Source organism: Ursus arctos, unplaced genomic scaffold, assembly GCF_023065955.2.
Source record: "Ursus arctos isolate Adak ecotype North America unplaced genomic scaffold, UrsArc2.0 scaffold_14, whole genome shotgun sequence".
NCBI lineage: Eukaryota > Metazoa > Chordata > Mammalia > Carnivora > Ursidae > Ursus > Ursus arctos.
The window spans coordinates 32,643,300-32,656,648 of record NW_026622808.1 but is presented as its reverse complement, the minus strand read 5'-3'; the positions used below and the strand labels follow the sequence as shown (position 1 = coordinate 32,656,648).

The 13,349-nt window shown below is 44.8% G+C and overlaps 1 protein-coding gene across 4 annotated transcripts in view; it reads left to right on the top strand.

The window, feature by feature from the left end:
* The window catches only part of USP4 (ubiquitin specific peptidase 4), a 49,536-nt gene that overhangs the window by 14,924 nt on the left and 21,263 nt on the right, over positions 1-13,349 (top strand). For 3 of the 4 annotated variants that reach the window (XM_026500831.4, XM_048226747.2, XM_026500834.4), the window contains 2 exons: positions 11,769-11,909; positions 12,745-12,862. In XM_026500831.4, the coding sequence (XP_026356616.1) occupies positions 11,769-11,909; positions 12,745-12,862 (259 nt within the window). The remainder of the gene's footprint in view (positions 1-11,768; positions 11,910-12,744; positions 12,863-13,349) is intronic. The other variant, XM_026500832.4, reaches the window with a different exon arrangement.

Genomic DNA, 13,349 nt, shown 5'->3' with positions numbered 1-13,349 from the left:
TGCTCAGCAGGGAGTCTGCTTCTCCCTCTCTCTCTGCCCATCCCCACTGCTCGTGCTAACTCTGTCTTGAATAAATAAATCAAATCTTAAAAAAAAAACAAAAACAACTAACCAAAGAGGCAAAGGATCTGTACTCAGAAAACTATAGAACACTCATGGAAATTGAGGAAAACACAAAGAAATAGAAAAATGTTCCATGGTCATGGATTGGAAGAACAAATATTGTTAAAATGTCTGTGCTGTCTAGAGCAATCTATACATTCAGTGCAATCCCTATCAAAATACCATCAACTTTTTTCACAGAGCTTGAACAAATAATCCTGAAATTTGTATGGAATCAGAAAAGACCCGAAATAGCCAAAGGAAGGTTGGAAAAGAAAACGAAAGCTGGTGGCATCACAAATCTGGACTTCAAGCTATGTTACATAGGTAATCATTAAGACAATATGGTACTGGCACAAAAACAGACACATAGATCAGTGGGACAGAATAGAGAACCCAGAAATAGACCCTCAACTCTATGGTCAGCTAATTTTCAACAAAGCAAGGAAAGAATACCCAATGGAAAAAAGACAGTCTCTTCAACAAATGGTGTTGGAAAATTGGGCAGTCACATGCAGAAGAATGAAACTGGACCATTTCCTTACACCATACACAAAAATAGTCTTAAAATGGATGAAAGACCTAAATGTGAGACAGGAATCCATCAAAAGCCTAGAGGAGAACACGGGTAGCAACCTCTTTGACCTTAGCCACAGCAACTTCTTGCTAGACACGTCTCCAGAGGCAAGGTAAGCAAAGGCAAAAATGAACTATTGGGACTTCATCAAGATAAAAAGCTTTTGCACAGCAAAGGAAACAGTCACCACCACCAAAAGACAACCGACAGAATGGGAGAAGATATTTGCAAATGACATATCAGACAAAGGGCTAGTATTCAAAATCTATAAAGAACTTACCAAACTCAACACCCAAAGGACAAATAATCCAATCAAGAAATGGGCTGAAACATGAACAGACATTTCTCCAAAGAAGACATACAAATGGCCAAGAGACACATGAAAAAATGCTCAGCATCAGGGAAATACAAATCAAAACCACAATGAGATACTACCTCATACCAGTCAGAGTGGCTAAAATTAACAAGTCAGGGAATGACTGATGTTGGCGAGGGTGCAGGAAAGGGGGACCCTTCTACATTGGTGGTGGGAATGGAAGCTGGTGCAGCCACTCTGGAAAACAGTATGGAGGTTCCTCAAAAAGTTGAAAATAGAGCTACCCTATGACCCAGCAATTGCAGTACTGGGTGCAATTACCCCAAAGATAGAAATGTGATCTAAAGGGGCACCTGCACCCCAGTGTTCATAGCATCAGTGTCCACAATAGCCAAACTATGGAAAGACAGATGAATTGAAAAGAAGATGTGGTATATATCCACAGTAGAATATTATGGAGCCATCAAAAATTGAACTCTTGCCATTTGCAACACTGGATGGAACTAGAGGGTATTATGCTAAGCAAAATAAGTCTGAGGAAGACAATTATGTGATCTCACTCATATGTGGAATTTAAGAAACAAAACAGGATCATAGGGGAAGGGAGGGAAAAATAAGACGAAATCAGAGAGGGAGACAAACCATAAAAGACTCTTAATCATAGGAAACAAACTGAGGGTTGCTGGAGGGAAGCGGGTTGGGGGGATGTGGTTACTGTGCGATGGCCATTATGGAGGGCACGTGATGTAATGAGCAGAAAGACTTCACTGGCCATGAGCCAGGGAACGTGGGTTGCCTCTAGAAGTCTGTAGAGCCTCCACAAAGGAACACAGCTCTCTAGCTCAGTGAGAATCATTTTGGATTTCTGACCTGCAAAATTGTTAAGATAATAAATTTGTGTTGTTTTAAGCCAGCAGGTTTTTGGTAATTTGTGACCCCCAGCAATCAGAAGGCTAGCCCAGATTGCTAATTCCCTCTTGGAACTGTAAATGCTACAGAACTGAGAGAAAATAACATAAAAACTGTGAGGAACCCCCAGGGGAGACAGAAGGTGGATTCCAGTCTGGGAGGTAGGGTTGACAACTTGGAGCAGAAGAGGCTGGATGTACTGGCCAAGGGAGACTGTTACAGTTCTGCCTTTTTCTCTTCCCCGGTGCTGCTGCTTCCCATCCCTTCCACACCCTGAGGTCTCAGATTCCAGTGAAGGGAGCTAGCTTTTGGAAAAGCAGTACCTCCTTGAATTTGCCTGACGGTTAGATTCTCCCTGCAAAGTGTATCCAGTGGCCAGTGAGCCCAGAGTGAGATTCCTGAGGTACACTCCCCTCCCCCACTCTCCTAATAGTGCCAGACACTGTTCTAGATATCGAGAATACAGCAATAAAGTTTCTATCCTCAAGGAACAGTAAGTAGGCAAGAACTATCCACATGTCCAATGGTTTATAAGTACTGTGAGAAAAAATCAGGGAAGAAAATCAAGTGCTAGGCTTTGGGAAGGGGCAGATTTAAGTAGGGTGATAGGTCCCACTGAGGTGCCATTTGAACATGGTCATAAAGGAGGTGAGAGAATCAGCAGCGAGTGGAGTGCTTAATGAGAATAAGGTGGTGAGGCTGGGGCACCAGCAGCCGTGGAAGTTCTGAGGCAGAAGCAGGCTTTGTTGAAGACTGGCATGAGTTTGTTGGGGCTGGTGCCGGGAGGGCTGGCAGGAGGGTTCGGGGGTCAAGGTGGTAGACCCCCTGGGCCATGTGAGACTCTCGATTCTAGTGGTACCTCTGGGGGAGGTAGGGAGTTCACTGGAGGGGGTGCAGTGAGTGGAGGAATAGCATGGTCTCACCTGGTGAACAGCTCATAGTGAGCCATAACGAGAAGCTGCCAGGTATAGTCGAATGAAAGGAAAATTGGCAGATTGACAGCCTGTGCTAGTGGGGGCACAATTCGTGTTCCCAGCCTCCTGGGAGGTTGGAGTAAGCATAGTGAATATCATCGAGGAAAGGAAGTGGGTACCTGAAACGAAAGTAAGGAGGCATACTTGGGAACAAAGAATTCAGGAGATGGATTGAGTAGCAGAATGGATGTAGCTGAAGACTGATTAGGAGGGATAGAGAGATGAAAGACAGGCGAAGCAAAGTGCCATGGAGGATGGGGGGTAGAAACGTCAACATTTGTGTGATAGGAATCTCAGAAGCAGAGAGGAAATGACAGGAGGAAGGGGAAGAAAATGTTTGAGGTTATAATGACGAAGAGTTTCTCAGAAATCATAAAAGAGGAAAGATCTGAAATTTAAAGAATGCTAAACACGACAAATGGAAGGAAGAAAGCCGACGCCTAGACACACTAGGGTTAAAAACAACAAAGATGTAGAGAAAATTCCAAATCTTTTTGAAATAAAAAGTCTCAAATAAGCAGACTAGTATCAAACTTGTCAGTAGCAACAATGGATCTAAGATACTTTCTCAGCATCAAAATAACTTTAAAAGCAGAATTTTGTATCCTGCTAAATTGTTATTTAAATGTAAAGATGAAATATGTTTTTCCTCTAGCATAGCTGTCCTTGGAAGGTTTTCCACACAGAACTCCTGAGTGGGGAAAGTAGTTGTAGAGCCCAGGGGCATGCAGTGGAATCCATAACTTGGGGGAGAGCACACACCTAAGGAAGTGTTGTGTTGGCCAGAAAAGCAAGGGCTTTGGGACTGGAGTGAGCAAGGATTTCTGACGCAAGGCACAACAACGCTACAAACCATGGGGGAGGAAGTAGATAGAGGGGTGACTGTGACTTTTGAGTTAAGAACTTCTGTTCGCCAGAGAGTAAAAAGGCAAGCCACAGGGTGAGAAAAGATACTTGCAATACATATGTCTGACACACTGCTTACTTATACCCAGAATTTTGAAGAAACTCCTCCCAAGTCAGTAAGAAAAAGTTAGGCAAACACATTAGAAAGGGGGCAAAAAAATCTTTAACTGTTCGTTTACCAAAGAGGATACCGGGATGGCTAGCAAGCACGTGGAGAGGTGTTAACCTCTGCAGTCATCCAGGAATGGCCAGTGAAAACCACAACACAGTGCTTCTGCACACCCGCCAGGATGGCTCAGTGAAAAAGATGGACAGTACCAAGTGATGTTGAGGTGTGGAGCACCCTGAATTGTTGGGCCCTGCTGATAGGGCGTATAAATTGATGCGGTGATTTTAGGAGATTTGGCAACCCTTATTAGAGGAAGAATTATGTACATAGTCTGCAACTCAGTGGGCCACTCCTAGGCATACAGCCAACAGAAGTACATCTCATATTCACTTAAAGGTATATTCAGAGATGTTCACGACAGCACTGCTTGTCATAGTCACAAAGTGGAGTTAAACCAGATGTCCACCAAAAATAGAGGGGATAGATACATTGTAATGTATTCACACAGTGAAAGTCAGTAGGGACCCAGCAGTGTTGAGGGTCATGAACAACTTTGAAAAAGAGAAGCCAGACGCAAAGCATGGCGTCCTATGTTCTCTTGATAACAAGTTTAAGAACAGGTAAAACTTAGCTAGGGGGCTCAAGGTCATGGTAGTGGTTAGCTGTGGGAAAAATCATGACTGAAGGGAGCATGAAGAGGACTCCTGGGGTCTAGGGCTGTCCTGATTCTGGGTCAGGTTACGGGTTATGTAGATGTATTCATTTGGTGCAGATTTCTTGATTTTGATTTTCATTATATATTCTCTGTGTAGTACTTCAATAAAAAGTTGAATACTAAGGAAAAAAGGTGTAAGAAAGCAACCCATATCAATAACAGTCCAGAAGTTAGTTCTGGGTCATCCCACCATGGAAGACAAGTGAGGAAATGGGAGGCAGTGTGGAGCAGAGAGAGATGGGAATGTGCTGTACTCTTTCTCTATGGAGAAATGTAGGTAGTTACAAGTCTAAGTAATTGATGGGGGAAAATAAAAATAGTTATAGGTCCTTATAAGTTAATGGAGTAACTGCCAGAAATGTAAAAATAGAACATATATCTTTGAAATATGCTGTGTTGATTAGGAAAGTTTCGATGGCTATTAAGAAAGATAGATGCTTAAGTCTTTCTAAGAAGAATTTCTGAGGTGGGCAGTCCAGTGCTGGTATTATTAGAAACCCAGCCGCTCTGTCATGTTGTTCTGCTGCGTGCGGCTTCTACTTCAAAGGTGTTTCCCTGTGGGTCTAGGATCCTGGAGTTGCTGTGGTTACACCTGCATTCAAGTGGCAAGGAGGAGGAAGCAGGAGGGACATAGCCCTTCCTTTTAAGGAAATTTCCCAGAAATCAGGCATAAAACATCCCTTTGCCTCTCTTTGGCCAGTGATATGACCATACTGGGCTTCAAGGGAGACAGGAAAATGCCTTTTAGCACGTTTGCAAGGCGTCTGGCTAAAAATTGAGTTTCTTGGAGTGCCTGGGTGGCTCAGTTAGTTAAAAGTCTGCCTTCAGCTCAAGTCTTGATACCAGGGTCCTGGGCTCGAGCCCCGCATCAGTCTCCCTGCTCAGAGGAGGTCTACTTTTCCCTTTCCCTATGCCCCTACCCCTGCTTGTGCGAGTGCGTGCACGCTTGCTCTCTCTCTGTTTCTCTCTCACTCACTCTCCCTCAATTAAGTAAATAATATCTTAAAAAGATAATAAAATAAAAAATAAAATAAAAATGGGAGTTCTTTTTTTTTTTTTTTAAAGATTTTATTTATTTATTCGACAGAGATAGAAAAGAGACAGCCAGCGAGAGAGGGAACACAAGCAGGGGGAGTGGGAGAGGAAGAAGCAGGCTCATAGCAAAGGAGCCTGATGTGGGGCTCGATCCCATAACGCTGGGATCACGCCCTGAGCCGAAGGCAGACGCTTAACCGCTGTGCCACCCAGGTGCCCCAAAATGGGAGTTCTTTAAGGAAAAAGGGGAGAATAGTTTATTGGGAGGTAGAACGGGGGGAAAAAAACCCCACAAACCCTCTTTTTCTTTCCTACCAGTACTTCTTGCCACCCACCACGTGTAGGTTTTTCCCACACCATCCAGTTCTCTGACACCTGCTGGGTGTGCACAATTTCACTCAATTCTGGCGCCATCTACCTGGAAGTAGCATCAGATCCCACAGGTTAAGGGCTCAGTCCCATCAGACTGGCCCACTTTAATCCCAGTTCCAAGTCCACATTGTTACCTGTGCTTGGGATGACTGCCAATTAATCAGAAATTCCTGTGATTCCTTTGACCCCTCCTTGACTTGATAATTTGCTAGAACAATTCACAGAACTCAGGAAAACAGTTTACTTGCTAGATGTCCAGTTTGTCAAGAAAAGCTGTAACTCAGGAACAGTGAGATGGGAGAGGTACAAGGTGTGGGTATAGGAAAGGGGTGAGGAGCTGCCCTCAGTCATTCCACCCTTCTGCCATCTCCATGTTTTCACCAACCCGGAAGTTCTCCAAAAATCCCATACTTCAGGGATTTTTGTGCAGGTCTCAGTAAGCATGATTGATTAAATCATTTAGCCACTGGTAACTGAACTCGGATTTCCAGCCCTTCTCCCCTCCCCGGGGGCTGGGGGTGGGCAGCTGCAAGTTCCAACCCTCTAATCACGTGGTTAGTTCTTTTGGCTAGCCTCATCCTTTGTGACTTTCCAAAAGTCATTAACATTAAACTGAGGTGGTTGAAAGGGATGTGTTGGAACTGAGACCTTTCACTTTGATCACTTTGAAGCTATTTCAGGAACCAAGGACAACAATGCAAGTATAACAAAAGATGCTCCCATCACTCATCACTGAGGAAATTACTGAGGGACTGTGTACCAGGAATTTTGGACAAGACCAAAGTGCATATTTCTTACTATTTTTTAAAAATACATATTTCTTACTATAAATCACAGTACCCTAGGAGACAAGTAGGAAACTGCCATACCTAAGAAAGGAAATAGAGAGCAAGAAGTAAAAAAGAACAACTGAAAAGTTGCTAATTAGAAAACATGAGATAAGGAGGCGGAATTAAGGGCAGCTTGAGTAGTGATTAGAATAATATAAATGGGTTAAACTCATCAGAACTCTCAGATTTTATTTTCTTTCTTTTTTTTTTTTTAAGATTTTGTTTATTTATTTGAAGGTTTTATTTATTTAAGAGAGAGAGCATGAGTGGGGGTGGGGGGTGGAGGTGAGGGAGAAGCATGCTTCCTGCTGAGCAGGGAGCCTGATATGGGGAGTCGATCACCAGACTCTGGGATCATGACCTGAGCCAAAGGCAGACGCTTAACTGACTGAGCCACCCAGGAACCCCAAGATTTTATTTATTCATGAGAGAGCATAAGCAGGGGGAGGGGCAGAGGGAGAGGGAGAAGCAGGCTCCCCGTTGAGCAGGGAGTCTGAAGCTCAACTTGGTCCCAGGACCTGGGGATCATGACCTGACTCGAAGGCAGACACTTAACCAACTGAGCCACCCAGGCACCCCTTTTCATTGGATTTTCTTTAAAAAACAAAACAAAACAAAAAAAACAGCTATGTTTAGTAATGCATCATCTGTCAAGCAGACACAGGTTAACCTTGAGGGGGTGATAAAATTCCACAAGTGAATTTGTCATCCAGGGGGAAGTCATTGATTGGCCTAACCCTTTTTTTTTTTTTTTTAAACCGGCCTATAGAGTCCATTTTACATGTGTTGTGGCAAGAGAACAGCAAAATTGTTTCTGTTCAGTTCTTTTATTAGTGAGGGCCACCTTGTTAATTCTGAACATTTTTTTTTTAAGATTTTATTTGTTTATGAGAGAGAGAGACAGCCAGCGAGAGAGGGAACACAAGCAGAGGGAGCGGGAGAGGAAGAAGCAGGCTCCCATCAGAGGAGCCTGATGTGGGCCTCGATCCCAGAATGCTGGGACCACACCCGGAGCCGAAGGCAGACGCTTAATGACTGAGCCACACAGGCGCCCCAATTCTGAACATTTTAAGACAGTTTTCTCTTCCTTGTGGATTGCTCCAACCTTTGCATTCGTGCTTCCAAGGTTTTCTGTAGAGCAGGCCTCACTTCTCTCTCCCTCTTCTTCTTTCTAACCCGATAACTCCCTCTGATTTTACTTGCCTGAGGTCTCTAAGGCCTGGTTAGCTCTGCACCATGGCCCCCTTTTGAGGCTGCCTGTCCAGAGATAGAGGAGGGCAGTGTTCCTGAAGTGGAGATGTGGGTGCATGCAGATGAGTGTTAACAGCATTGCTGTGGGGAGAGCATAGCTTAGGATGTTGTGAAGGCAGTGAGGATTCCAGTAAGAGTTGTGTTACCTTTTTTTTTTTTTTTTAAGATTATCTTTCGTTCTTTCCCTAAGATTTTATTTATTTATTTGACAGAGAGACAGCCAGCGAGAGAGGGAACACAGGCAGGGGGAGTGGGAGAGGAAGCAGGCTCCCAGCGGAGGAGCCTGATGTGGGGCTCGATCCCAGGACTCTGGGATCACACCCTGAGCTGAAGGCAGATGCTTAACAACTGAGCCACCCAGGTGCCCCAAGATTTTATTTTTAAGTAATCTCTACACCCAGTGTGGGGCTCAAACTCACAACCCTGAGATCAAAGTTGCCTACTCTACCACTGAGCCAGCCAGGCCCCCGAGTTCATTATTATCTTAATGATAATGCCAGGTGCTGGACTCTGGTTACTTGAGGTCATCCCTAAAGGCTGGGCTCATTTGCAGAGCAGCTTTCAGCCTAGAGAACATCTGAGAAGCATGCAGAGGTCAGTAGAGCAAGGAGGGCAGGCATGAGAGTGTTACAGGGCCTCAGTCATGGGCTCAGGGTATGTTCTAGTTGTGATTGGTAAGGACTGGATATGCCTAGAAGCAGGAAATATCTGGGTAGAAAGCTACTGAGAGACCAGAGGCTTGACCAGAGTGTCTTTTAAAGGAGCAGAGGAATCTTTCTTTGGAGTTGTAGCCTCTGTTTTCAGAGTATTTGTGGCATGAGACCCAGTGAGGTCTTGCCTCACTTAATATGTACCCTTGAGCATAAGGTGTTTCCCACCAGTTGCCTGTTTATCAGCCTGCAGTGCCCCAGAATGTGCCCTAAAGCTCCCTGATGACAAGTGACAAGTGCCCAGGCGTTTCCCAGATAGTCACTTTTCTGCACAGAGGTCTTGCTTTTTATCTGTCAAGGGTGGAGTTTAAGAAAAACTTTGACTGGGGCACCTGGGTGGCACAGCGGTTGGGCGTCTGCCTTCGGCTCAGGGCGTGATCCCGGCGTTGTGGGATCGAGCCCCACATCAGGCTCCTCCGCTATGAGCCTGCTTCTTCCTCTCCCACTCCCCCTGCTTGTGTTCCCTCTCTCGCTGGCTGTCTCTATCCTGTCGAATAAATAAATAAAATCTTTAAAAAAAAAAAAAGAAAAGAAAAACTTTGACTTGTGGTGTATAAGTGGCTCAGTTGGTTAAGTGTCTGACTCAGTTTCAGCATGATCTCAGGGTCATGAGATCAAGACACCTCCCCCCTCCACCGCCTTAGTGCAGAGTCTGCTTGTCCCTCTCCCTCCCCCCTGCACCTCCCTCCACCTTCTTGCCTTTCTCACTCTCTGAAATAAATAAATGTTTTTTAAAAAAGGAAAACTTTATCCTTTTTTTTTCAAGATTTTATTTATTTATTTGACAGAGAGACAGTGAGAAAGGGAACACAAGGAGGGGGAGTGGGAGAGGGAGAGGGAGAAGCAGGCTTCCTGCTCCCCCCGGGATCATGACCTGAGCCGAAGGCAGATACTTAACAACTGAGCCACCCAGGCACCTCGAAAAGTTTGTCTTAAGTAAATTTTCAAGCATATAAAAAGAAGTCCTATGTTCTCATCATTGGGTTTCTTTTACACTGAATTTACTCTGAAAACTACTGGCATTATTTTCTAGAACATTTTTAAACAAATGTCAAATACAATTTTTCTTTGTTTTCTTTCATTTCAGCCAGAAATGTCTGTTTAAGAAATTGACAGATCTTGGTTATGCATAGCTTCTATGGATTTTTGCCCTTTTGAGTTCAAAGAAATGGAATAAGTTACTAGTGAACAGTTAGTAAAAGGGGAGTTTTTAGATTACATGCCTTGAGGTTCTGCATGTCAGAATTCGAATTTCACTATCTTATAGTACCTGTCAACAGACCTGAGAATGGTATGTCATATCAGACCAGCCTTGGGTAGCGACTTTTCTGCCTGCATAGGAAGCTGGGAATACCTTTTTTTTTTTTTTTTAAAGATTTTATTTATTTATTTGAGGGAGAGAGAGAGAGAGTGAGCGAGAGAGAGCACAAGCCAGGGGAAAGGCAGGAGAAGCAGACCTCCCACTGAGCAGGGAGCCTGATTCGGGACTCGATCCCAGGACCCCGGGATCATGACGTGAGCCGAAGGCACAGGCTCAACCATCTGAGCCACCCAGGTGCCCCTGGGAATACCTTTATCACATTGGACAGGTTTCATATATGTGCTAAAGTCCCCCTCGGAGCCCTTGGCTCTGCCAAGTCTCACTTATTGAGGTATCTGGGTCTTTGGACCTCTTCGCAGCATGAGGATGAGGCTCTATGAAGCAAATGCTCTTCAGGATTTGAGAAAGGTGCATTTCCCTATGAGAAGTTGGGGGGCTGGGAGCCCTCTTTCACTCTCTCTCACTGTGACGTCAGCACGTGGAGCGGAACTCAGTTCCTGATGCCCGCTGAGGCCCCTGGATAGTTTCCTGATGTCTGGCCACTGCATGTGTGGGTGCAGGGTCACTCCTTATTTCTGCTGCCTTGTTTCACTTTCTTGCAGGGAACCCTGGTTGAGATCAGATCCCATTAGGTTGGGCTGTCTGCTGGGGCGTATTGTAATCATTTTCTGTAATCTAAAAATAACCCCAAATCTAGAAGGAAAATCACATTTGTACACATTTGAAACAAAGCAGAACGACTCACTTTCTTCTACATTGTAGTAGAAATTTGATAGAATTTTAGTAGATTTTAGTAGAAAATTGATTTTAGTAGAAAATTGATAAAATTCATGCCAATTTAATATTTGGCACAGCGCTTGCATTTATTAATTGGCAAGTTGGTGTAAATCTAAAATACGATTCTGTGAAAAATATTGAAACATGAGTTTGAAACAGAGGTTACTCACATTGGATAAATTTGAGGAAGCAAAAGCAATTCTCCTTGAATAACATAGTGAAACCAAATTACCATTTTTTTCTTATAGTGTACTTATTCCCAGCTGTTCATTTCGGGTCAGGTATTTTCGGGGATATTCATCTTTTATTGCCATTTTTCTGTGTCTTTCACTAGTAACACTTATTAGGGAAGCTTATGATTTATAAATTGAATCAGGATGCCCTAAGGATTAACTTTGTGGTTTATCCTACTCAGGAATTGGGTGGGTGACCTTGTGGATTAATGAGACCAGGAGGATCAATTAATTTCTTGAGTCACTTAAATAAAATATATCTTGAAGTTGTATGACAGTAGGCCTTTTGCAGTTTATTTTAAATAACTGAATATGGAGAACATTTATCTCTTTTTTTTTTTTTTTTTTTTTAAAGATTTTATTTATTTATGTGACAGAGAGACAGCCAGCGAGAGAGGGAACACAGCAGGGGGAGTGGGAGAGGAAGAAGCAGGCTCCTAGCGGAGGAGCCCGATGTGGGACTCGATCCCGGCACGCCGGGACCACGCTCTGAGCCGAAGGCAGACGCTTTAACGACTGCGCTACCCAGGCGCCCGAGAACATTTATCTCTTGAAAAGAGATCTAAGGCATTCAGTAGGGCTTGCTTTTTGCAAAAAGTCAGTAGCGTTGTCTCTGCTTCCTCTCTCCCAGATCAAGCACTGCGCCTAGCAGAAATTTTCCTACCTCTCCAACATCATCAGCAAGTCCCTATTCCTCAGTGTCTGCCTGTCCCATTGCAAATGGTGATAGCACTAACACCTCTGGGATGCACAGCTCCGGTGTCAGCAGAGGGTAAGAGCAGGCCCTTTCACTTTGCTTCCCTCCCCATGAGTCCTTTCCCAGCCTGTGCCTGGAGAGCTCCTCTGCTGCCACACTAAGCCTAGTGGGATCAGGGTTCCCCGTGGGAATGTGCTGCATGTGTTTTCTCTCTCCCTTTCATACTCACCGTAAGGTATGCCTCCTACTTCTCACTTACGTTGCTTGTCCTTATATGAGCTGCTGTTTTGCCCACAGCCTAAGTCACTGGTGGTACTAGGGGGTTGCCACTTTTTGTGTGAAGGGATGGGCTGGCCACATCAGCACAGTAATAGCTGTGAGGGAATGGTTCTCAGCTGTGGGGGAGCCCTGCCTGTTTTCCCTCCGGATGGCTGTGATCCTTTGTGCAAGCACCTCAGGAGTGCCTGCCATGTAGCACAGACTGAACGGAGGAGGGTGAGGCGAGAGAGTGTACATGAATACTCAGGCACAGTCAGGACCGAGTGTGGCCTGGTGAGTGGTGGCAGGTGTGAGCTCTTAATCTTGGTAACCACATGTTCTTTCCTGAAGTCACATGGCAGTTAGCCTTCTAGAGGCATACACAGTTAGCATTTGCCAAAAGCCTGAGAGTAGAGAACTCAGATAGCATTTCTCCCCTTAAGGATGTGCTTATACCTGCTGTCATGTCAAATCAGGGGCAGGGGTGGGAGAAGGGAGTGGCTGGAGGGCTGGCAAGGGGAGTAGAAAGAACTCGTATCATGGAATTATTACGAGATAAGAATTGTAGAGGCCCTGGAGGAGCCCCACAAGGTATCCTGAGGGCATGTGCATAGCACCCGCTTTTATTGCTGATGTGGGTTGTGTTTTCCAGTGGATCTGGCTTCTCTGCTTCGTATAATTGTCAGGAGTCCCCCTCGTCTCACATACAGCCTGGACTCTGCGGACTTGGAAACCTGGGGAATACCTGCTTCATGAACTCCGCTTTGCAGGTAGAGGGGAGAACTGTCATCTCAGTAACACTGCTTCTTCACAGGACCGAGGCGTGGTTAGGAAAGGCGTTAGGGGGAATCCTTTACCAGGGGTCCCTGCCTACCCTTTGTTAGTACTTCAGGGATCCCTGTCAGGGCAACTCCCTACTGGTTAGTATAGAATGGGCTTATCACTGTTAATGGTCCTAAAATGTCTTCTTTTTTTTTTTTATTTAAAGATTTTATTTATTTATTTGACAGAGATAGAGACAGGCAGTGAAAGAGGGAACACAAGCAGGGGGAGTGGGAGAGGAAGAAGCAGGCTCATAGCGGAGGAGCCTGATGTGGGGTTCGATCCCAGAACGCTGGGATCACGCCCTGAGCCGAAGGCAGACGCTTAACCACTGTGCCACCCAGGCACCCCCTAAAATGTCTTCTTAATCAGTTCTGGGGTTCGTTTTACAGTAAAAATATTTTGAATTTTGTTGGCCATTAGGGAATGATCTCT